Raw genomic sequence first — 24407 nt, 5'->3', positions numbered from 1 at the left:
GGGATGGGGTAGAGGTAGCAAAAGAGGGCAAAAAAAAGGTGCCTGAGGAGCAGGAGCCCGAGCGGGGATTGAGCAGGGGTGGCATAGAAACAGGGACAAATGCTGGGCGGGTACGGGGCGCGTGGATGTCAAAGAAAGTCTCCAAGCACGGCCTCGTCAAGAGTGAGGGGGAGGAAGAGATTAGTTACGGTGCGTCCTTGGTCAGTTTGGCTCTCGCAGGGATTTAAGGAAACTGAGGTTGTTCGCAGCAGTTTCTGGAAGGCACCTCCTTCGCCTATGCTCGTCCGTTGAAGGCCGACCGAGGCTTGCAGGCAAGACAGCTGGACCCTCTCCCTCTCCCCCCCTTCCCCTGTAATTTCTACTATCCCCTCACATCTTTCCTTATACTTCTACACACTGCCTGCTATCCTTTATCTCGGCTGCCCCAGCCCAGGTGCTTGCAGCCGCGATAGCAGATGCGGGGGCAGCAAACATTCTTTTACCTTCCATATGAAATGTAACAATAAAGCCACTACTACTACTACTACCGCGTCCCCATCGTCTTTTTTCGGTCACGTCGCTCGCACAATCTTTCATTGTGAACACGTGCTGTGCTGCTCGCGGGCGCACAAAAGTGGTGTTGGCGCACGCTGTGAGTCATGGCTGGAATTCCGCGACGTTCTAAGAGTGGAGAAACTTGTGTCAGGGGCTGTCAGAATAGTTCTCTGAACATCAACGGCCAAGGACTGCCCGTGGAAGATGTCCTGCATTCCTGGGGTAAAAAAATTAATATTGAAAAATTGTAACGTACACTAATGGAAATATTGAAGGTAATGGTCCACCCTTTCTATATGTAGCCAAATCTTAAAAATTTTTCATCGCCCGTATCGAGCAGGTGACGATAGGAAAAACGTTAGTACGGAAAAAAAAATGCAAGCCTATTTATGGGAGATTGCTATAGTGAAATTTTCCAGTGTATGAAGAAAAAAAAATGCGTTCATGCACTCTTTCCTATTCAAATATGTTTTTGTCCGGAATTGCTGGGTATGAAATGGATGAGGAGGAGAAACGGCAGGCCTCGATAACTGCTGTGGGCAGGGTGAAGTAAGCTTTTTTCTGTTGCTAAACACGTTTGGCATGTTGGACGCGTAATATTATGGCGAAAGCAATACTACTTGCCCTTTCACGCCTTTGCCGTGCCGCGGCGGTGACCCCCATTGACCTTCATTTGACCTTGATTGCATTGGATTGGATTAAATTAGATTACATTAGATTAGAGCAGATTATATTGGATTGGATTGGGTAGGAGTGGATTGGATTGGATTGTAGAACCGATGCATCACCACAAGTCTAACCACACGCACCACCACCAGCTACACTACCAGCTGTACCATGGCGTAGGTACGGATATTGCTTCCGCAATTACCGGGCTTAACCAAGCTAAGCCAAAGCGAATTTTTATTTCTGACCGGGTTTTGCTGTAATTCACTGCAGTGTTTAGTAAAGCTCGCGCTAACGAAACTCATTTCTTTTGCAATTTTTTATTTTGGAGACTGACAACAACAGCTAGCGGCGTTATGCAGTCGCGTGGGAGGCAAGGTCAGTGATCGCCTCAATGTTACGACTTGTGACACCTGGCTCAGTTTTTGAAGTTGCTTTACATGTAAAATTTATAAAAATAAAAATAATCAAAATGTTTGCTTGCACATGAATGACTGTTTGCATATGAGCGATGGCTCTGCAAATAAATTGTTTTGGGGATGCGCGTGGGCTGTAATCATCCTTAAAATAAATATACCAACCGCTTATCTGCATTGTAGCGATTGACCAAACTAGAGCATTTTTTCTCTTAGCCGTATATAGAAAGGAGCTGGTAGGCGCATTTCGTGCGTGTTTTCGTTTTTATCTTCAGCCTCGCGTGTCGCCTTAAGGCCACTTTATTTTAAGTTAAAATAAAAATTATTTCCTTATTCAGCGAAACACGTAACAAAATCCTTATTATTTGGCCAACAAACCTGCATGCACCGAACTGCTCAGCCACCCAACAAAATTAAGTATCTTGCTAAGATGGCCGCGCCAAAAAAAAAGAATGGTATTTACCTCGAATTCCACGTCTTAAATGATCTCGTCATTTATTTGCGATACACATTTCGCCGTTACGGTACCGGCTTTTTCGTCAACAGTCTGCTTCACTGAGTGGGACTGATCCACTAGCAGTTCTTTTTCAAGTTTGCGCAGCGAAAAAAAAAAAATTCACTGTCCACTGTTTCTTTGAATCTACATCTCAGAGCGTACTGCCGCATCAGAGAGAGATGCGAACAGAGCGGTGCCTACGCGCTCCGTTTGACGCCGTGCTGTTCGCATTTCTTTCTAACGCCTTTGTACATTTTACTAATCCTCTGAAGCTCGTCAGCGTTCAAGCATGAGGGAGAAAGCTCGCGACAGCAGAAAGAGATTTGCAGGCCGGCCAACACGTGCAAAATACATGCAGAACTGTCTTTTTTTCAGGAGAAAGCGCGCTGCTCACGCAGCTACTCATGGAAGGGGGCGCTTTTCACTGGCGTCCGCAGCGCCCCCCTGCGAAGCTGCGGTCCCCTACTGCAGTGGCATGCGCCGGTTCATCCTGCACACGTGCGATGCTCATGATACGTTCTCGAGACACGTTGAAACAGGGGGTGAGCCGATGCCATTGTAAGGAAATGAGCTGCTTCTCTCTACACACCATTTTCCCCGGGCGCTGCCATATTGCATACGCAGCGCAGTCTATGATCTGGGCGATATCTTGCCATGTTCGAATGGGGTATTAGGTAAGTACAACTGTGCATTTGCATGCGGGTCAACTACAACTGTTTTCTTTCTAGTGTGCTTTAATTTCGGTGCTGCAGTAGCATGACGCCAAAAATGACTGCTTGAGGCTGAGTCAAGCTCGCTGAGACATGTTTGGAGCTTCAGCTAGCAACGAAGCTGCGATAGCTTGTCGACTCTCAACAGTGTGCGGGTTGTGCCTGAGGTTAGCATTGGAGGTTAGTGATGACTCTTTATAAAGGCATTTGCTTTGAATGGCTTTCTAGATCGTTATATTCCATTGTACACAGCGCGAAAAAGCGTGACAGGCCAGCGGTGCCTCTAGAGATGGACATTCACTCTGCTTGGGATCTTCCGTTTGTGATCGAGTTCGTGCGCGCGCATGCGTCGCCATCCGACTTTCACCTCAGCAAAAGTGGATTTCAAGGTACAATTTTTCGCTCGAAACGAAATCATCATCATCATCATCAAAACTTTTTAACAAGGAGAGGGGTTTAGAGCACGCTTGGTGCTCTAAACTCTTGTGTTTAAAGAACCTCGGGCTATGAGGTTGGCGGCTTCATTTCCAGGATTCCAGGAACTAAGAATGAAAATAGAAATAAGGACTTCTTTATTTACATTTTATTTTTACAACAAATTTTGTGCGCTTTGTGGCTGAAAAAGAAATGGCGAACGATATAGATGTCATGCTGTGAATGTTGAGCGTTATGGGAGTAGTAAGTGGTTTTAATTATAGATGGTAAATTTAAGGAAAAAGATTGTTGCTAGCCCCAGCATCTGCCACCGCTGCTGGAAGCACCTGACCTGGGGCAGCAGAAATAAAGGACAGCAGGCAGTGTGCAGGAGTGAAATGAAAGAGAGTGTTGTGGGAGGGATACTGATTTCGGTACCAGGGTCGTCGGCTGAGATATCCCGCTGCGGCGTGTCCAGGAAGGTCAAAGCACCTGGCCGGGCATTTCACGAGCGGGGTTAGTGGCCTTCATTACTCAGTTCGGGGAAGGGGCTTTGTTCCGCCCTCCGACACCTCCGACACTTCCGACAAGGCGGCTGGTCGGCGCTGCTTGTCAAGGCAACAAAAGGGATAATCCCTTCGCTGGCATCGCTGTGTCCCATGGTGGGATAAAGACATGAAGGGGTGGCTCTGTGCCGCCCCGACGAAGTTGCTGCCCACCCTAACCGCAGGGGAATGGCACCGCCACCGAAGTCGTCGCCACGACAGCGCCAAGGCATGACAACGGTGGGGGCACGTCAGGTCTGCAGGTGTGAAGGCCTGAAGAAAACACCGCAATTTTGAAAAAAAAAAAAGTTTTTTTTTTTTTCGTTTTTTTCAGACGAGAAAAAATGGAAAGAAACATCGAAATATTCACAGTGGAATTTCAAGGTTTTATGATTGCTTGCTTTCAGTTTAGGTTTTTGTTTTTGCTTTGAAAACCATTACAGCGTGCATCGTTGAACGATTGGAGAGCAGTCGTCATCGCCGGTGCGAGGTAGTGCTTTTAAAACGTTCGTTCTGCGAGTACGCGGCTTGAAGGCCAGGTCACATATAAGATCCAGGCTTGACTTAAAAACACACTAATAATTGAACTCACGCCTGAAGTAGAACAAAATGGCTGCAAATTCTACAGTGCTACAGACATGGCATAAATAACATAGGCTGCTGTGAACGTAAGCGGTTTTAGCCAAATACAAGCCTAGCTTCTTGATTTCCAACGCAGCAGAGTACAGGACAACCGCTGGAATTTGGTCCAAGAGAGAGGTCTTCAGCGAAGCACGTGCCCCCATCTACCTGGTGGCAAGGCCTTTGCACCAACCAGCCGCTAACTCCTCTGGCTTGCCGACTGCTGCAGATACCACCATCATCCGCCAGCTGCAAACGAAACTGAAACAATCACTCCCCTTTCGTTCCTACTCAAATGAAAAACTGTCGTTTCGGTTAAGCCGCGGCAGAACAATGGTGAGCCTCTGTGCGTTCATCGAGCAGGCGGGCTTGACTTCCCGCTTGTTCTTCGGCACGTAGTGCACGCGTGACATGAACGCTCCGTGGGTGCTGCCGGGCGCCCCAACCCGGGCCGCTAGTGCTGTGTGCCGCGCGCGCGATTAGTCCTAGACAGGACGCTACGTGCGCGCGGCTATGCACATAAAGTTTACTTCTTTTTGTAAGTGATTGTGCACAGTGGCCGCTCGGGCGCACTTATTTTCAGACAATGTTTGGACATTAGCGCGCGAGCGGCTCGAACTTGAATACTTTTGTATTTTGTATATAGCGTAGAAAGCTCTCCCCTGGCCTTTCTTGCTATCGCTCTCCTCTATACTCTCCTCACTGTCCTCTCCCTTTCCCTTTCATTTCCGCCGGCTGCAGCTCTGGTGCTTAAGATATTAGATTGCACTAGCCGCGGCCGGCAACACTCTTTTGCTTCACCTTTTTTATTTTTAGAAATAAACCACTATAACCTTTAAGAGGGCTCACCAGCTACAAGGCAACTCAGATTTGAACTTTTTCTGTCGATAGATGGCAGCACCTGAGTACCCCAAAAAGGAGGGAAGTTCTATTGCCCCTCCAGGTGTGTAAACTACACCGCGACACGAAAGTATTCGTTCTTCCACGTACAAAAAGTAGAGCCCAGAACTTTCTCTAGGTATGCGGCCAAGGTTTCGGGGACCGAAGCACAATAAAGTTAACCCCTCTCAAGCCATAGAGCGAAGAACGATGTGGGGGTCATACAATGGACCATTTCCCAGTAACCCACCAATTTAGCGTTTCCGGTTTGGGTCGCCTAAGTTTCCTCCGGGCTGTTCTGCAAAAATTCTTTTACAATGGTAGGGTGGGGTTTCTGGTTTCGCCTGAGCAGACAGGTGCGGTCGGTTAAAATGGCGGAAGAGAGGCTTGGTGCATCCGCAGGACATTACCCGGAAAAGGTTCCATTGTGTTGAACACCTATGTAGCTCCTAGCACAAGGCCTTATAACTGGTTTTCTTCCCTTTCCCGCGCAGCCTTCTTTACATAGCTACAGAAGCATGTCCTCGATTGTAGTGATAGCCTGTAGCTTACATCTGCCTAGTCTCGTACGAACCTTCCCAGCGCCGAACACGCATCTTCCGTTTCTCAGCACCAACAAGGCACCAAGCAAATCAAATTGGATAGTGTGGTTTGCAAAAGCACCGGGAGCGTCCTGTAGCTATGCATGGTGACGGAAAGCAAAACTTTGGCAAGCATAAGCGAGTTCTTGCTTAGCTCTGTTTACATGAACCAATAACGTCACGTCGAGTCAGGTTGAGCGGAAACTTGGGCTAGTTGTAAAGCGTTTGGAATCATATTTGCTAGCGCTTAGTGAACACACGGGACCAGAACACAAATACACAGGACAGACTGCCGTTTATTCGGATAACAATCAATATAAGACATCTCAACTCACACACGCGCAGTAGCAACGCCACGCTCCAGGAGCAACATTTCTTTTTGTGATAGATTAACAGACAGGGTGCTGACGCATTTCGAACCTTCATTATCAATGCACTTAGCTTCCAAAATTTCACGTTCCGATTGGGTTTTCATTGTACCTAGAATGATTGTTTCTGGAAAGATTTGTGTGCAAATAACTAAGCGCTAGCAAATATGATTCCAGTAGCATCCAAGATTCAGGCACACCACCGCTGCTTCGGAGGTGCGACGGCGCAAGTGAAAAAGAAGTTTGCATTTATCCTCTCCCTTCCGTTTTTTCTGCTCGACAGCGTTTACAAGAAGTGCAAGATGCCGGGCTAGTTGGTATTGCATAATGAAATAAAAAAGCGCAAGGAACGGGACGAAACACGAGACTACACTGTTTCGGTGATTGCAGGATCACCTTGGACACACACCCCTCTTTGTACTTTACATATGTGTCCTGCATCGAAATAAAATCTCAGTTGTAAGTCAGCGCCCGTGTCTGCGTTTTGCTCCTTCGTGTTTCGTCCCGTTCCTTGCGCTGTTTTATTTCATTAAGCGTTTACAAGCACATTCGGGCAGGGTAGAGTTGAGTCAACCTACCCCTTGCGGCGGAGTTTACTCGTCCCGACTTCTTGACTACTGACTCGACTCGGCGCGTTTACATGAACCCAGAACCGGTTTTTGACCCGGTAACTCCACTCACGTATTTTTTGGTGCGAACAATGCCTTACTGTGTGTGCTGCGGGGGCGGGGGGTGGCGCTTTTGGGTGTGGCCTTGCAACCCGCTTCCTTTTCGCACCATAATCTCGACAAAAAAAAAAAAACAGAAATCCTTTCGAAATACAGCCCAAGCAAGAAAAAAAGGAAAGAAAGAAATCAAGTTCGTCCAGGTTCTAAGAAAAAAGTGTGCTCACGAACACAGACAAGCAAGAAGTTGGTGTTAGAGTGTAGTAGCGACAAAATAATTTGTCGCCAGGTGGAGCCACGTCGCACTAGTAAAATTTTAGCGCGAAATTCAAATTCCCGCAGAACATACATACACAACATTCAGAGCCTGTAAAACGCAAACAATAGGTTAGATATGGATAAAAATTGCGGCTTAACAATCAAGAAAGAAAAAGGGAGGAAATGTTGCGGACGAAATTTTGATATTTGGCTTAGTTTTTTGCCGAGATGACAGGAAAGTTCGACATATCGAAAAGCACCATTTTTCTGGAACTTTGCGTGTAATTGGTTAAAAAATGAAACTTAAACAATAAAATCTGCCCGCAACATTTCCTCTATTCACTAGAGAAGAAAACGCTGCCACAAACCTCATGAAAATCGAGCGATGTTTAGACACGGTATAGCTTCTGAAAGTTCCCATGTATTTCCTATGGACACTGCCACTGGTGAACCCTCTTCCGCTGACGGGCACGAGTTACCCGGCTGTCCAGATAAGCGATGGTTCTTTTTTTTCTTACTCTCAACCAGTGTCGTAGGCGTTACCGAAAAAAAGTAGCTAAACACGTTACTCGTTACGCTAAGAAAAAAAAGAACGCGTTACCGCCCTACGTTACCTACAAAAAAAGGGAACGCGTTAACGTTACCGTTACCGAAAAAAAGTATCGCAAGTTACTTCGCCGTTACTCCAAAACCATTAATTTTAATCGGTGCGTCTTCGCTGTAACTGTAACCTAAAACTCGTCTTCTCTGCAAGGCTTGTTTTCCAACCAAAAGATCTCAAACCCTGACGACGCGCTCATATTCTTCAAGCGAATGGAATCTCCGGATGATCGCACTCTGCTTGCAACAGAGTCTAGGCAGGAAAAGGAGGGAGGCCATCCTTAGTCACAGTGCTGTGGGGAGTGCGTTGTTCCTTGTTCTTGCTAGAGGAGAACGGGGGGGGGGGGGGGGGGTATGGCTATGACGGGAGAAAGTTGAAGCGACAGTGTTGTTGAGCAGAAAATTTTTAGAAAGTTTAGTGTGAGGTAGCTCACTACCGCCCGCACAGGAATTAACAAAGGCCCATTTCATTTTTTCCTCTACTTGGGAATGCCCTTTTGCAGCCAGTTGACTGCAATGCCCTTTTCTGTGCTGTACCATTGTACTCTTTCGATGGCTCTCTTGGGGCCATCTTGAAGTAAAGTGGCGACATTCCTGAGTTTACTCAGAAGAAGAACTGCCTCCACAAAGAATGCGAGAGTGTCGCCTGGGAACGAGACCTTTTGGTTGGAAAACAAGCTTACGCAGAAATTGACTTACAGATTTCTGCAAATGGTCCATTGGTGGCTCGGCATGCGTCCATTCTTTAGAGAGTTGTGTGTGTGAGTGGTTTGGGGGTGAAGACGTGTGTGAATGCGTGTTCGTGCTTTTTTTTTAGTGGAGTGCGTCGTCAAGGGCAGGTGTTTTTTGGCATGCATGCGAGCCGCAACACGGGTCGTCGAGAACACCTGTAGATTTTGTTTATTTGCAAAATAATTTTCGGCGTTTTTTTTCTGAAAAAGAGGTGGAGGGGGACAATTGAAATAAAAAGTAACTGGTAACGTCACACCTCACGTTACCGCGAAATATTAACGTAAGTCCGTTACCCGTTACAGTTCCCAAATGGTAACGAGTACGTGACTAAGTTACCGAAGAAAGTAACGCGTTACCGGTAACGCCGTTACTTGTAACACGTTCGACAACACTGCTCTCAGCAGAGACCGTAAAGCCGATGCGGGGGAGCCTAGATCGGTAGCACGTGTAGCGAGCCGCATACGCGAAACTGCTCGCCCTACACCTTGTGTGAGTACGGGGTCCGCTGAGTAAGGCACTGGCGAGCCCTGAGCTCCGCCTACTTGTTTGTGCATTGACAATGCACTCTTCTCGGTTGGAATTACGCGCGAGCAGGAATAGTAAAGTTCCAACCACCTACCGAAGGTTTTCAAACCAGCCGAAAACAAAAGTTGGAAGAGCGCGCCGAGTCTCAATCTTAGCCTTTCTTTTAAACCACATTTTTCTTAAACTGCCTTCTATTTTAGTCCCGTCCTAAATAAATCAATTCTGTTGGTTAAGTTGAAATTCCTGCCCCAACCGGCAATATGTCACCCTACGGGCGTACGATGACCATGAAATGTTCTTCGTACTGCTAACCGCCGTATATGGGACCACCGGCCAACGCGCCATTATCTTTCGTCGATCGCGACAAGCCTGCGACCAGCCCAAACAGGCCACCCGACGTCGGAAGTTAACTGTAGTTGTCGCATCCGAGGACGACCGGCAATGGTTCGCACTGGATCTCGAGTTCGTCGTCTTAGCGCAAAATCCACAAAAGAGCAAAAAAGTGGTAAAAATGCATCAAGCGCCGAGCTAGCGCACTGAAAACATGGCGCGGAGGAGGAAGTATGGAGGAAGGCAGTCGGAGCGCCGCCGAAGGGCTAGGTGCGAGGCTTAGACGGAACACGGGGCGCAGCTTCTGAGTAATTAATGTTAACATTCTGGTAAAATCCTATCCAAGGCGTTGAATAATTAAGGGGAAAGTAAACAGGAAAGTAAACAGAGTATAACGCTTTGCAGAATATCTATAGAGTCAGTCAATAGTTTCTAGGTCGCATGGTCAGGTCTTCTGCAGTTTATTGTGACACTTAATACGTGTGTAAAGCTACCAAGGCTTCCAGACGTGAGAATGATGCCTCTCCTGACACATACACCTATTTCGAGGTTCAGGGATGGTGTTGTAGACGTCTCAGTACGCAGCTTAAAAACAAACTCCGTGGCCCGGGGACCTTTGGTCAGGGGAAGGGGGGAGGTGTACATTATATAGGAAAACCTACTGGGAGTACTGTAGGGGACAAAAGTCTGTGAACCATGGGTTCCTCAAACGAAGCCGATAGCTATATTATTAACCGGCTGCTGGAGATGAAAGAAGAAAGCTTTGACTCTCACCTCCACAAGCGGGCTCTTTAGCCGCCGGCTAAATCTCACGTGTTCCTCAAACCAGCGGCCGCTTTCGTTTGAGAAACACGTGGTTCACAGACTTTTGTCCCCGACTGTACATAGCTTTTAATACCATGAATGCATAGCAGGTATCTGAAACCATATTCACATGAATAGTGAACAACCGACCTATTATAATCATAAACAGTGTCCTACTATCCTTTGTTAGTAAGGCACCCTGTTCAAGTTGCCTTATGGCAATAGCTGACTAAGGTACCTTGTAAGCCTTCCTGAGCATTTCTGCTTTTTTACCTAATTGGCAGAGCGAAAACAAATTCCCTGCTTGTGGCAAACGCTGATTTTTCAGTGGCGCTTCTTTTGCTGCTTACCAGATGCGATTGCTATTTATGTAGCTTGTTGTTTTTTGCAAGAACAACTCTTATTCGCGTTTATCTTGTCACTATAACATTGTTTTTAGCCTCATGATGTTGCACGATGGTTCTGGCATAAATACGGCAAGCTGGTGCCGCGAAAATTTATCATTATGAAGGTAGACACAGCGGAGAAAGAGTGTAGCGTCTTTTAATCTCTCAGGTATGATTTAATATAGGACGGTGCATTTGTGAAGTTCCTGGCGAATCTATGGCGCTCTGAAGTAGCAAACCTCGCATCAAATCATTTGCAGCTTGCGGTGACTGCAGACTCAACCACCAAAAACAAAGGCTGCAGCAGCTTAGCTTGCGTGCTTATTTACGATGTATTTTGTGGCATATGCGTGGAGCCTTGGGCAGTGAAGCTCGCTTTTTAAACCCACCTTTCTCCTTCGCACAAAGAACGAGAGCCGTCTTCATCTCCAGCCTTCGATTCGTCAACAGCGGCAGCGCTAGGCCTATTCGCACTTTTCAACAACGGTGGCGCCCCCACGCGGTTATTTTCCGAAGCGCTCGCCCGGTGATCAGCGTTCGCAGTGCAAGCAGCTACGCTTCGCGCAGTGGATGTGCCGACGCGAAAAGTGCGATGCAATTGTTTGTGCAGTGTCCCCCAGGGCATAAATCGTGCAGCGTGACATGGATTGAGCCTGCACAGTTCCTCTACGTACAAAAAATTGAAATCACTTTGTAGCTTCCTGCTGTGGATCGGGAATAAAGTGACTCATCCAAATTTAGTGGTCGTGTACTGTGAGCCCGTCTAGAAAGATTTGTTCTTGCGTTATCTCGGTGAGTTGGGCGCCACAGCGTGAGTGGTTAGGGCGCTCCTCGGTCCGAAGTTTTATGACTTCAATCAAGGATCTTAACCCTCTGCGACCACGGCTGAAAGCCGGCACCGTGTCGCCGCTACAGATTACAGAGTACTCTCGCGACATAGCGTCAAGAATAAAAAAAAAGCACAGGCCGGTTAGAGAGTTTGCCTATACGTGTTTTAAAGGTGTGGTTTGAATGTTGACTGTTAATGTTTTGACCGTGGTGCTCATGAAACATACAAAAGTAGCGGACCCCTGTGCACAATAATGTTTTGCGAAACGTTCTGTATTTTCCGCTCGTTGTGGTGTTCACGGGTTCTGTAGTTAGGGCGAGGTTAAAGCAATACATTAGTGGCGGAATTGGCGGATTACTGTAATTTACAATATGCAGTTAACACCTGTCAGCAGGGCTCAATTTCTTCCGAAAAAAAGTTTGTTCACTAGACTGTCTGCGTCCAATACATGTAGCCCAGAGGAGCAACGTGTGCGACAGGCGCATAAAATTTATCTGCACACACTCCAGAACGATAACATTCTAATAAAGTAAGCGTACGGAATGTCATTGCATATCCGCCGATATTGAAAGATACTGTACTGTCCGCGCCTATAGTTAGTGCGCAAAGCGCGAAATTTCAGCTTTTGGGCATTACAGCCCGCGGATTGCATACCTGAAATTACGGTACATTGAAGCCAGTTACTTAGCGTTTCATGCTAAAAAGTTGCAGCGCAAACTAATGCAACAGAGGACCGAAAAGAGGCGCTTGAAGTGCTTATTTCGTCTCCTGCCTTTCTTTGCGTTGTATGGTTTCAAGCGGTTAGTGGATCATATGGCTGGCATTAAAAGGTGTCTCATCCTCTACGACGCACCTCTGCGTTGGTTTAGCGAGCGACATAACCGTTCCGACAAACACAACAAGGCCGAGAGCTGCATGCTCCTTCATACGCGAGCGCTTCCCTATTGAAAAAACTCTGCGTGAGTTTGCACGAGAACAGTGATTTTTGTACGATCACGTTCATTTTGCACACGAATGCGCAGAAATTGTGCGTTACCTGTACGCATTCTGTGCGTCCTGTGTGTACATATGCGCGTACTGTGAGCTGATAGACGTTCACGCACACTCTTTGCGTGTAAGAAATCGTGGACTCTCGTGGAGAACTCTCTGTACGTGGAGATCTGCGTGCTGAGAGGGGGCTTGCCGAAGCTGTGCGTGCTTATGTGCATACTGAGCAAGCTCAGTGAGGCTGCGTGTGGCCATGTGTGCGTTTGCTTGCTTAGTAGCAACTTGTCGAGACTGTAAAGGCCCATTTAGGGGGAAAGCAAACAAAGTTCGAGCATTCAGTTAATGATTACTTCTCAATAATGAGCAATAAGCTCACGTTTTGCTGTTTTATAATTTTCGTCTTGGCGTAAGTACCCATTAATCATTTTCAACTTCAGCAAACAAATAACCAAAAAATTATATTTTAGTGCAAAATGGTTCCCTTCGATACTGCAGGGACCTGTACATGACAACATGCACACTGAGCAAGAACTTGTCAACATTGCAAGTTCATTGTAAAATAATGTAAAAAACAAGCTGCTAATGACTCTTACAGCATCCTTCAGTTCTTCCTTTAACCAATTCTGAAAGTTACAGGTATCTTATAGATGCATGATGAAAGCCATCCAGAGCACTTATGTTGTTGCCCGTCATGCAGACAGCCATATTTCGAAATCAGAAGCAACACAACCATTTGTTGCTTGCTCTCGAAAGGAGTCAATCAATGGAATAACTCTGAAAGGGCAACAGTGTTTGTTAGGTGCAACAAACAAGCTTGGGGATATAATCAGGTTCAATCAAACATGACGTGAAGAAAGCGAATTGTGAGCTGTAACAGGAATGTTACGAGGCAATTTCCAAAACCATTTCCAAAGCAATTTCCAAAGTCATTAGCATAAATTTGCATACACGTAAAAAGGCCATGTAAGCCTACACGAAAAGACAGTTTTGAATTCACAGTTGGTGTCAAAAGTTCAGAAATTAGTGCCCTCTCTCAATTTCAGTGACGAATCACAGATCGATTAATTAATTCCCAGTATGGCTCCAGAACAAATCCAATGAATCTCAAATGTGCGAAGTATATATACCACACATGTTGCCTGATTAGCACCAGCATTGCATGATGCATGACGAAGTATCACACTCTTCATTCTTCTTCAATCTGTTTTGAAATTTGCACTACCACAAAGACCATCTGGATGGACTATGATTCCATCATATTGCTGAGAGTCACATTCGGAGACCAAGAACAACACAACAGTGTGCTGCACATGAGTGGATATAATGCACTGGGACAACTGTGCACAGTAAGGAACGCTTGTAAGGCGTCAGGTATTTGCTTGGGGAATGTAATCAAGTTCAGTCATGTTTCATGTGTAGAAAGGAAGATAAAAGTTGTAGCAGAACTATGAAATCCAACATCCAATACTGAACTTCCCCAGGTGATCTACACACACATAAAAAGCACGAAAGGATAAGCTCAGCGGTACTGTTAAGTTTGATGCCCTTTGAGGTTTGACTTGCGCGTCTGTATGCAACCATCAGATACCATCTTGAAGTTACCAGAATGCCCAAAACAACTTTGTTGAACTGTTCTACTCTAAACTGAAATACTTTTCCTTAAAACATTTTTTTTTGCGACATGCTGTGTAGCTAATTATAAAATAAAGAAAAGAAGCTGATAAAATTTTCTCATCTCAAACGTACTGATAAGTACACAAATCTGAGTGCTTTCAAGAGAGGTGACGCACCCGGTATTCAGTGTCCAGAAGCATACATAATGCTGCAGAATCCTATAGCAAGAAAATTTCTTTTAGTTGACAGATGGCTATGTCTGGTTACAAAGTCAATACCAAGTAAGGCGCATATCCTAACCTGCAATTACATGAAGCTGCACGTGCTTCATAGGCTGTAACTCCGCCAATAATTGCTACATATTTCCCACCTCTAGCACGTGTGCGGAATCAATATACAGCATGGAAACAGCAGTTTTGTTGCTTTAGCTTCTTTACTATGCTGTTTAGGCAAGAGACGAGTAGAAATATTTGCATGGGTAGTTCTCGATTGAAGTAACGTAAAAAACATCCGCACTCCTTTCTGCTGAAGCGACTGGTGGACCACTTTTGCATGTCGCATCTCGTATGACTTGCTAAGGGTCCAGACTGACACACGCACTTCGTCAAACCTTCACACAAAACACTCTTCGCTTTTGCTATAAGCTCCGGCCACAGGCAGTAAGTGTCCCGTCACCGTTCACATCGCAAAAGAAGGCAGCGCTCGCAGGCACACCGCCGACTAAGTTTCCAAGGAAGCCACACTGTAGAAGGGCGCCGTCTTGTAATCGAAACACACCACAGAAACAATGGCCACTGTCGCTGCTTATGAGCCAGGCATTTTTGCAACGAAGTTAGCAGTGCAATAGGCCGAAAGGTTCGACTCATCAAACGACGGCACCGCACTGCTGACCTCATTATCGTTGTCGACCAGACATCCATAGCACATATGCCCCGACGGATCGCTTAATTGGGAGCTGCCGGTGGGAGCTGCGCGCCCACCGGCAGCACACACCGGTAATCCTTCTTCTTTTGCGATTCCAGCACAGTAACAGAGGCGCGCAAGACCGCGCAGCAGCAGCACGAGAAAACAAGCGAAGCTCACGGCGGTGATCTCAGAAACCATGCAGCATGTCGCAACGTTGGCATGTCGGATAGGCTTTGGATTTGACGCGCTAGACCATGCCCACTCACGCACGCACGCACGCACGAATGTACCGACACGCATATTAATGCGTCCATGCGTCACAAATTTCTCAAGTTTTTAATGCTAATATGTGCATAAGAACTTAATTATTTTTCTAACGAAAGTTTCATTTGGTTTTAGTCCTTTGCTATCGCACTGCCCAAAAGCATAGAGCCCGAAAGAGACGACCTGGAGGATTGCCTAAAGGCGATGGCTTTCTAAACGGGCCGAAGGAAGCCGGAACTGGCCGAAGCGCTAGCCAACGAACGCAGCGTCTGGGGAGGGACAGCATGGCGGTCAGCGTTACTACGTTTTTCGTGGTCCTTTGTGGTGCCGAGGGCATGAACCATCGCTGGCATGAGCATTTGTCACTCTTCCGATATGTGATGTGCCGACAGCAGTGAAATTCGCTGGTGCGATGTACGAAAACGTGGTAAGGTGCTGAGTAAACCTGTGTTTATAGCGTGCGTCAGCGGGCTCGACGGATAGCGCGTCGTCCTTTGCGCGCCTTCACTGGAAACGCTATGCTGACGGTGGGGCTCATTTCCTCCATGGCGGAGCAGCTGGTAGGAGACCACTACCCGGGTGACATCTCGCATCTTGGGGGTAAGTTAATTTTCTTCGAACCTGTTCATTATTTCAAAGCCTTTGCGCACAACTGGCCACGTCAACACAGCTAGTACAGAGACGCGAAGACGCAGTGCCTATCGCGGCAGCACGCAGCGCTGAAAGGTTGTTTGCTGGCGGCACACGGGCATGAATGCGCGTGTAGTGTCAGTGGTCACACGGTCATGGTCAGTATGCCATGCAAATATGCACAGCTGATCCGATCGTGGGGTGCACGATATCGGCGCCGTACTGCCGCCGTACTGCCATTCATCTCTCGCCGAGAATGGAATATGTGCCCACCAATAGATCTTCGGCCCGGGCTTTACATTCTCGCCGCATGTTACGCTGTAATTGAAGTAACAGCGCTCGAGCAGTTTAACTACGTAGACTGCGATTCAGCTGTATGCGTTAGGATTGAGCTTCCTCCTCTTTCACTTGTGTTTCACTTGTAATTTTATAAATTGTGTATTTAAGGTACGAAGCTGCATATGATCCAGCTGCGTTCGTACTTATAGCCGAGCCAGTGTAGTCGAGCCTTGAATAGCAGAACGGTGAGATAAAAACAAATTGCTCTGAAGTTTTTCGCCTCTATTTTGGCATTCGCTTTTTCATACTTTGGCTCGGAGCTGAAAAGGTACAAACAACTGCAAAATGCACACAGGTGCCCTAGCTCCATTTGCCCTAAATCCCGAAGTTGCAGTGAAATTTAAGGGTAATTGAGCCTTTAATATGTACGAAGAATAAACTTGATTGTTTCATGATTATAACCAATGGCGCAAATAAATCTGACTTTGACTTAAATATGCTGAGGTACCTCTCCAATACCTTATTTGATGTTAAAGGAAAAAGTGTGGTTTTTCTGCAATTGGCACTATTAATTCATCATACCTGTGAGAATGTGAAATCAGCGCTAATCATGCCAGATTTCAAATTGAGGGACGCATGCAGAATTTGAAGCAAACCAGCCTTCTACTGAAAATATCGTTCTGCTGTGGTCTGTTCTTTTGAATGGTGGCATGTATTGTAGAAACGATGCTGGATATCGATATGCAAGTGATGTCTCGTCTGAGGCTAGCTTGTGAATGACTGCCGTGGTTATGAATTTCTTGTTGCCTGGCCCACTTCGAAATGTGGTTAAACAGTTGTGTTCCATTCTGCGACCGGCTCCTTTTTGTGCCTTGCACTTTGCCTTACATGCTTGATTCTAGTCCATTTTTTGCACTGTGCTGCTGTTAAATGTGTCTTTTTACCTTGCAGCAATCTCCACATAGCTTTACCAGCAATGCCTCTTCCAAGCTGTCCAGTATAGCTGTGCCAGCCTTTCACTTGGTGCTAGGATGCCCAGCAAGCAAGCAGGCTTTTGAGGTAAACACTGAAGACATCTTCCGACACAAGTAGCTTTTATTTTCCTAGTCCACTGCTACTTGTGTGACCCCTCGTTATGTTGATTTTGCCAAGTTAGGTTGCCTATTAAGGGCTCTCTTTTGTTTTTCACCTGCTGCTGTGGCCTACTGCATTGGTGTTCGGCTACTGAGCCCAAAGACGCGGGATTGAATTGTGGTGGCTTCGTTTCGACAAGGCGCAATGCATATTTGCTCGTGTGTTATGCAATGTCAGTGCATGTTAAAGAATCTTTGGTGGTCGAAATTTATGCACAGCCCTCCTCATGAATGGAGCTATTGTTCAACTTTGAGGCATTAAAGGGACACTGATGGCAAGCTGAAGTTCACCTGTGATGATGAAGTTCCGCATCCTAACCACAAAGACGACACTTTTTCTGAAAGTGGAGCTTTATAAGCCAGAGAAAGCAAAACATACAATTTTCATCAGCACCGGCTGATTTCGGAAGCAAATTGCGATGCGCTGACTCCGTTTTTTTTTGGCAGATTCCAGAGGCTAGGCTGAACTGCCATTCACCTCAGAACAGTTATCATGGAGTCCTTTGTGTAGACTTCATGAGTTCAAATCGAGTGGCGGGAAAATTTTTAAATGTAATTTTTGCGCCAATCAATGTGTTGATGGCCTTTGCGCTGCTGTTAAAAACCGGGATAGCAGTATGGCATCCCATAAAACTAGGTTCAGGACTTGCAGGAAGTGGTTTATCACATTCCGCTAGCTTGTGCAAGAAACTACTTCAGGGATATGTGCAGGTGTCTTTAATGTGTTCCTGAGTGAGCACTAACTCGTTAGGGGGAAGGCAGCTTCTAATCTGGCACTACAGTGCCAATGTCGTTAGTGTAAATCATAAGATGACCCATCAGTGTGTACGCCTGATTTCTGTGACACTTCAGTGGTGTATAGAAGTGGTAAACAAATCTGTAAGGTATTTGATGCATATCTCCAAGGCAACGGCTGTATGAGTAGCGAAGCCATTAGTCAATCTTCAACGGAAAGAATTTTCTCTTTTAGATGACGTGCTTGTATATCAGTGACAGTTATTTGTTGTCCTGCCTTTCGCTGGTGTGGGTCATGTGTGGCGCATCTTTATGCGAGCCTTCTTTTCCTTCACAAAAAATTCAATTGATAGTCGAACCTGTTTTCTTCTCTTTTCCTGTGTTGCATCTTTTGGCTGGTTTTAAATCTGTAACTGAGCTCAGACCGTGATAATTACAGCCGGTAAACAGGGCTACTGAATGTGAGCTTGGCATACATGCGTACTGTATGTGTGAAAGTGCAGTTTACAATATTCAGAAATGCTTGATAGCCTTACTAGAATCTAAAATTTTGTTGGAATTCCTATTTGTTCTCTGTTCAAGTGTCGAGAGTTTTTCCGCTTTATCGTGTGATTAGAGCCACTTTGGTACTTAAGCTGAAATCTTTTCTTTAGCCTGCATGTTTCTCACTTTTGGGGCAGAAACGTGGAGGCTAATGAAGAGAGTTCAGCTTAAAAGAGTATAGACACCTAATCTTGGTGGCATGTTTTCTTCTCTATAATGATGCGGAAGACACTACTATGCATGAATCACCATCTGGTATTCGCGTGAGACCGCTAAATAATTTATAATCAACTTTTTCTGCCATCCTGTTTCGGTGAACAATTTGACTATGGCTATGACATCAAAGAGAGGTTATAGGTCACGTGAGGCGTGGAAAAACTGCACTTATAATCGCTGCTTCATCATTTTAATTCGCTACAGCGTACGCCAGCATTCCTTAAGAGCCAGAAGTACCAATTGTATTGCAGTTTTTCATGCCTCACATGGCCAATAACCTCGCTCTGACGCCACAGCCATCATTCAGCTGTCGAAACCGAAACAAATACAGCAGGAGAAAGAAATTTGATTATAAATTATTTAGCGGTCATAGGAGGGTGCCGTGTGGTAATCCGTGTATAATACTTTATGCCTTATTACAAAGAAAAAAACACGTGCCAAACGATAAGGACAGCAAAGTGAGCTATGGAAAGAAAAATGATAAGTCTAACATTAAGAGACCAAAAGGGGGCGGAGTGGGTGAGGTAACAAACGCGGGTTAATGACATGCTACTCGAAATTAAGAGGAAGAAATGGGCCTGGGCGGGGCTTGTAATGGGAAGGCAACATAACCGCTGGTCCTTAAGGGTAATGGAGTGGATTCCAAAAGAATGCAAGCACAGCAGGGGGCGGCAGAAAGTTAGATGGGCGGATGAGATTAAGAAGTTCGCGGGGATATGGTGGCCACACCTAGCAAAGGACAAGGTTAATGTGGAGACATGGGTGAGTCCTTTGCCCTGCAGTGGGCCTAGTCAGGCTGATGATGATGGTATGTGTCGCACCTGCTGCTTCGTGCTATCAGCTGGCCCATGCTTGGCCGACCAGACTAGCCAAATTTGTGATGTGGGTTTTCTATTGCACCTGCATTTGTGTACACAGAGGACTTGAATGGTAGCAGGCGATGCTGTGCATGTGTTCACGCCACAGCACACATGACCCACACTTAAAGCTTCTCTGCCTTTAAGAAGACAGCTGCATCAGTCTGGGGCATAACGTATCCCAGTGCTAGAGTATGAGTAAATTGCTCTGGAATTTTAATCTGGTATCAGGTAGCATAGCGCAAAAGAAGGCTAGCGCGGCTGCCTAATATTCTCTTGGGTAGCTGTGTTGTATTTTCAGTGCCTGTTAGTGTAATCCGTGAAAGTTCACTGTAACCCATTCGTTTCGATGTAAATTAGGAAGTCCTTAGAGCCCTGTACTTTTTAATGATAATAACAAGGTAATGCAGTAATTCAATTGTACCTGTTCTCTTTCAACACAGTAAAGTGCTGCTGGGTCGAGATCACAGTTTTACTTTGTAGGTGTGCTCAGGCTGTCATCATCATCATCAGCAGCAGCAGCAGCCTGACTACACCCACTGCAGGGCAAAGGACTCTCCCATGTCTAACCCTGTCCTTTGCCACTTGCGGCCACTGTGTCCCCACAAACTTCTTAATCTCATCCACCCACCATTTTTTCCTGTGTATGTGTCTTTTCGCCATTCTGAAATTCTATCATACAAATGGATTGATGCATGTAGTGTCAGGTGCGTAATGTGATACCACCAGCTCACCCCAAGCTGTGCTCAGATTTGCCTCATTGCTGCTGGAGCAACAAGGCAGGCTTGAGGCTGAGTGGTGCAAAAACATGATTTTTCAAGAATGTCTTTGTGGAAATTGCAATTAATCATGTGAATTTGCTTTCATTTTAGGAGCTGCACACAAGCTGTGCGCCTTTCCATGCTGATCATGCTGGCCAGGTACGCTTATGGTTACATTACTAGGTTGTTTTCATAATGGCAGTTGTGGATTTCTGTGTGGTTTTAAAACATAAATTGTATAAGTATTTGGCCTGCCACAAACGTATAGTGGTGCATTCAAGGCCAGTGTTACAAAGGGATGTTTTGATTGCTGCAAGAACTTGAAGGCCCCTGTGTGGTCACTGTGGAAGGCCCCCTCCCTACTTAGGAATTGCTATTTGGGTTACTCAGTCAATTGGCAGAGGAATAGTGTATAGAGATAAGGGATGGAAGAATGCTTCCAACTAAAGAAAAAAATCCAGCAAGCAGTCATAGAAGCAGAAGTACAATAATGGCAAGGCTTTCTCTAATTTACATAGAATCTTTTTCACTTAGACTTCTTATTGCATACAACGGCTGATGCTTGGCTTACACACATATTTTCTTTAGGTATGCAGTAGGTCTCACATTCTTGTATGATATGGTCACGGTGCCAAAAAATGATGGTGGTGTTAGAAAACTCGGAATATAGAGGAATTTTATTGCTGACCTTATGGAGAACTATGGTATTTAAGGCAGACAGCTGGGCTAGTTGGTGTTTAGATTGAGAGGACATAGTAGTAGCGCTTAAAAAAGGACGACAGGGTAGAGAAAGACAGCACAGGCGCTAGACATCAACTGTGCTGTCTTTCTCTACCCTGTCGTCCTTGTTTTTTAAGCGCTACTACTATGTCCTCTCAATCAGAACTATGGTAGCTGTGCAGTCGTTATAAATGTCTTCCAATATTTTCACATAACACTCTTCTACACCCTGATTCCACAATGCCTGCATGACAGCTGTGGTTCCACCGAGTCAATTGCTGTCTGGTAGTCAATGAAGGCTATATATAGGGGCTGGTTGTATTCTGCCCATTTCTCTATCACCTGATTGATTGCATGAATGTGGTCTCTTGTTGAGTATCCTTTACGAAAGCCTGCCTGATCATTTGGTTGATTGAATTCGAAGGTTGTCCTGACTCTATTAGTGATTACCTTAGTAAATACCTTGTAGACAATGGATAGTAAGCTGATCGGTCTGTAAATCTTCAAGTCCTTGACATCTTCTTTCTTATGAATTAAAATAATGTTCGCATTCTTCCAAGCTCCTGATATGCTCGTGGTCACGAGGCAAGCGTGTACAGGGTGGCTAGTTTCTCTAGCACAATCTCTCCTCCGTCCTTCAACAAATCTGCTGTTATCTGATCCTCACCAGCTGCTTTACCCCTTTGCATTGCTCCTGAGGCTTTCTTTACTTCCTCCCTCGTTACTGGCGGGATGTCCCATTGCTATGCTCTACTGCCTCTCTCCGTAACGTTCTGGTTACATTCACTACTGTAGAGATTTGTGCAGAACTCTTCGGCTACTTTAACTATCTTATCCATATTGCTTATGACATTGCCCTCTTTGTCTTTTAGCGCATACATCTGGTTTTTACCTGTGATTAGTTTTCTCTTCACTGATTTTAGGCTACCTCCATGCTTTAGAGCATGCTAGGTTTTCTCCATGTTAAACTTTCTTATGTTGGCTACCTTGCACTTATAAATAACTTCGATAGCTCTCCTAGTTCTATTCTATCTCTGAAGTTAGACGTCCTCATGCTTTGGCGTTTCTTCATCAGACCTTTCGTCTCCTGAGATACCTTGCAGGTATCCTCTCGAATGATCTGACCACCTACTTCTGCAGCACGCTCCAATGAATTTAAATATGTATTTAAAGATAACAGTTGAGGTGGGAGATTGAGCTTTGAGATTTGCACTTCAACTCGGGAGTTATGCCACTGCTACACAGAATACTTGATCGCCGTAGAGATATTTCATCATCTCGCACCAAGCTGCTGTGGTGCCACTGTCACAGTTGATAATTTTGCTGGGAAGCTGTTGTAGCGCTCACACAGTTTTGAAAAGGTGGTATTCATTGTTTTTGTGCTATTGGCAACAGTGATAATATGCTTGCTGCAGTGTTTTGTGGCTAGCCTTCTTTTTTTTTAGTCAAATAAGTTGTAAATTTCATGTTGAGTATTCTTTCAGCGATTAAATTGCTTTGATTTTATTGCTTAGTGTATAGTTGCGAGTGCTCCATGTCTGAGTGCAAATTTCTACCGCTGAAAAGCCTTCAAAATCTTAATAGATGTCCACACTGTTCTAGGGACTCAGTGGCTATTGGAAATGCCCATTTAGCTGTATTCAAGTGCCACTGAGTTAATAGCCATTTGAAAGCCTTCAAAATGCCTGTGTGACACGGTTATTAGATTTTGTGCAGGTTTGATGCTGAGCAGTCTGCGTGCTTGAGTCGGGTTTTCCAGTGTCTGTATTTCAAACCTGAAACTTTTCGAAATCATCGTTAGTTCATTAATGGAAGAAGTACTTGTGCCCTTTTCTGGAATTTCCAGAAAACAGATTAACTGAATTTTTTTGCATATACTCCTACCTTTTTGCAGGTGCTGCATAGTGAGAACCTGTATCAAGACGCCAACCTGCTGGACTTGGAGAAACTGAAGAAATTGTTTAGCCACTGTGTGGCACCCATCATGAGGGATGTGGCATTAATAAAGCCAGTTAAGGTGACCTTATCTATGTCCTTTTGCAAGCATGCTACACACATGAGAGCCATCCCACGAAGCACCGTTTCTGCAAAGCTTGTTATCTCACAACATGCATGCTGAATGAGGCAGTGACAGACAGATGAGGAGGCCTTAATGCAGTACATTAGCGTACCGTGTTGAGCAGTGATGTAGGAGCCTTGCAGCCATGCAAGGTATTATCGGCATCATGATGGTAACTCCATTAGACACTGTCTAGTGCTCTGTGAGCCAGACTCGGCTCTTGAACATTCTGGGACTCACCCTTGGCTCTCGGACATTCTGGAAGCCTCACCCGGCTTGCGCATATTACGCGAGGATGTCTCCTGCTGTACGAGCCTTACGCGGCTTGCGCACTTATGTGAGAGATGTCTCGCATTTGCGAGCTTGCTCAGCTTGCGCAAATTATGTGAAATATGTCTCGCGTTCTGCGACCTCGTTCAATCGTCGCATTTTGCGTGGCAATAAACACGCAAAGATAGGCACGCAGAATTCACGCTCAATATTTTCAATAGGGTTCCGTGGCACCTCCATCACCGCTCCGTTCTCCATGACGAATAGTTGATTGCGTATCATAGGATAGTGCAAGCTCTCAGAAGATGGAGACGCACAAAGACGGACGCACCAGCGCCTTGTGTGTTCGTCTTTGTGCCTTCGTCTTTAGCGCCCTATTAAGGTCTTATACAATCGTCAACCTTAAATCCTTGCTAGGCATCCCAAAATGTATTTTGCCATACTCGGTGGTGTTCCATGAGCGAAGTGATGCACTCTAATGTTACGAAGTAACAAGTCAGGAGCAAAGCGAAGGTTGTCCAAAAGAAAAGGCAATCCATTGAAGAGGGAAACCGCTAAGTAAAATCCGAATCAATTACTGCCCGGAAGAGTAAGTGATGGTTTTCCGCAGACTAGGGCAGGCACGTAGCCAGCAGTATTTTTCGAGAGGGGCCAAAGTTAGCGTTTCGTATCGAAGGTGAGGGACGGGGGATTAGGATTTTCGGCTAAGACGCCGCTCCACCCCCACCCCCGCTTCCCCAACACTTAGATGCATGCCTGCACTATGGCTCTAAAAGTGTAAGCCCAATACCATGGCACTTCACTTCAAAATTGAGGTGCCAAGAGACGCCTGAAAATGCGTCACAATATGGATATTATACAGAACGGTGAAGAGTTCGTCGACAGTTAAAGGGTTACCAGAGAAGTCTATATCCTCATGATTGTACTGCAAGAATTCAGCCCCGCATTCAAAGAAAGTACTTGGGACAGTCGTGAAGTTTTAGCTTCCGATCTTGTTGTCACGTGTTTAAAACACGCATTACGTTTCCAACGCAACAAGCTGCTTGATGCATGCAGCACAACAACGCTGTTTCT

The 24407-nt window shown here is 45.7% G+C and overlaps 1 protein-coding gene across 1 annotated transcript; it reads left to right on the top strand.

Moving 5' to 3' along the window:
• The first annotated feature begins 125 nt into the window (after positions 1-125).
• LOC149329150 (uncharacterized) lies at positions 126-23390 on the top strand. Its single transcript, XM_089559188.1, has 5 exons — positions 126-200; positions 15695-15730; positions 16991-17098; positions 20396-20443; positions 22899-23390. The coding sequence occupies exons 1-5, from the start codon at positions 126-128 to the stop codon at positions 23121-23123; spliced, it is 492 nt and encodes a 163-aa protein (XP_089415314.1). The 3' UTR covers positions 23124-23390.
• Positions 23391-24407: the final 1017 nt, after the last annotated feature.

The sequence above is a fragment of the Amblyomma mixtum genome, chromosome 9 (genome assembly GCF_055824585.1).
Source record: "Amblyomma mixtum isolate Tamu chromosome 9, ASM5582458v1, whole genome shotgun sequence".
NCBI classification, from domain to species: domain Eukaryota; kingdom Metazoa; phylum Arthropoda; class Arachnida; order Ixodida; family Ixodidae; genus Amblyomma; species Amblyomma mixtum.
This window is presented reverse-complemented; position numbering and strand designations above follow the sequence as displayed.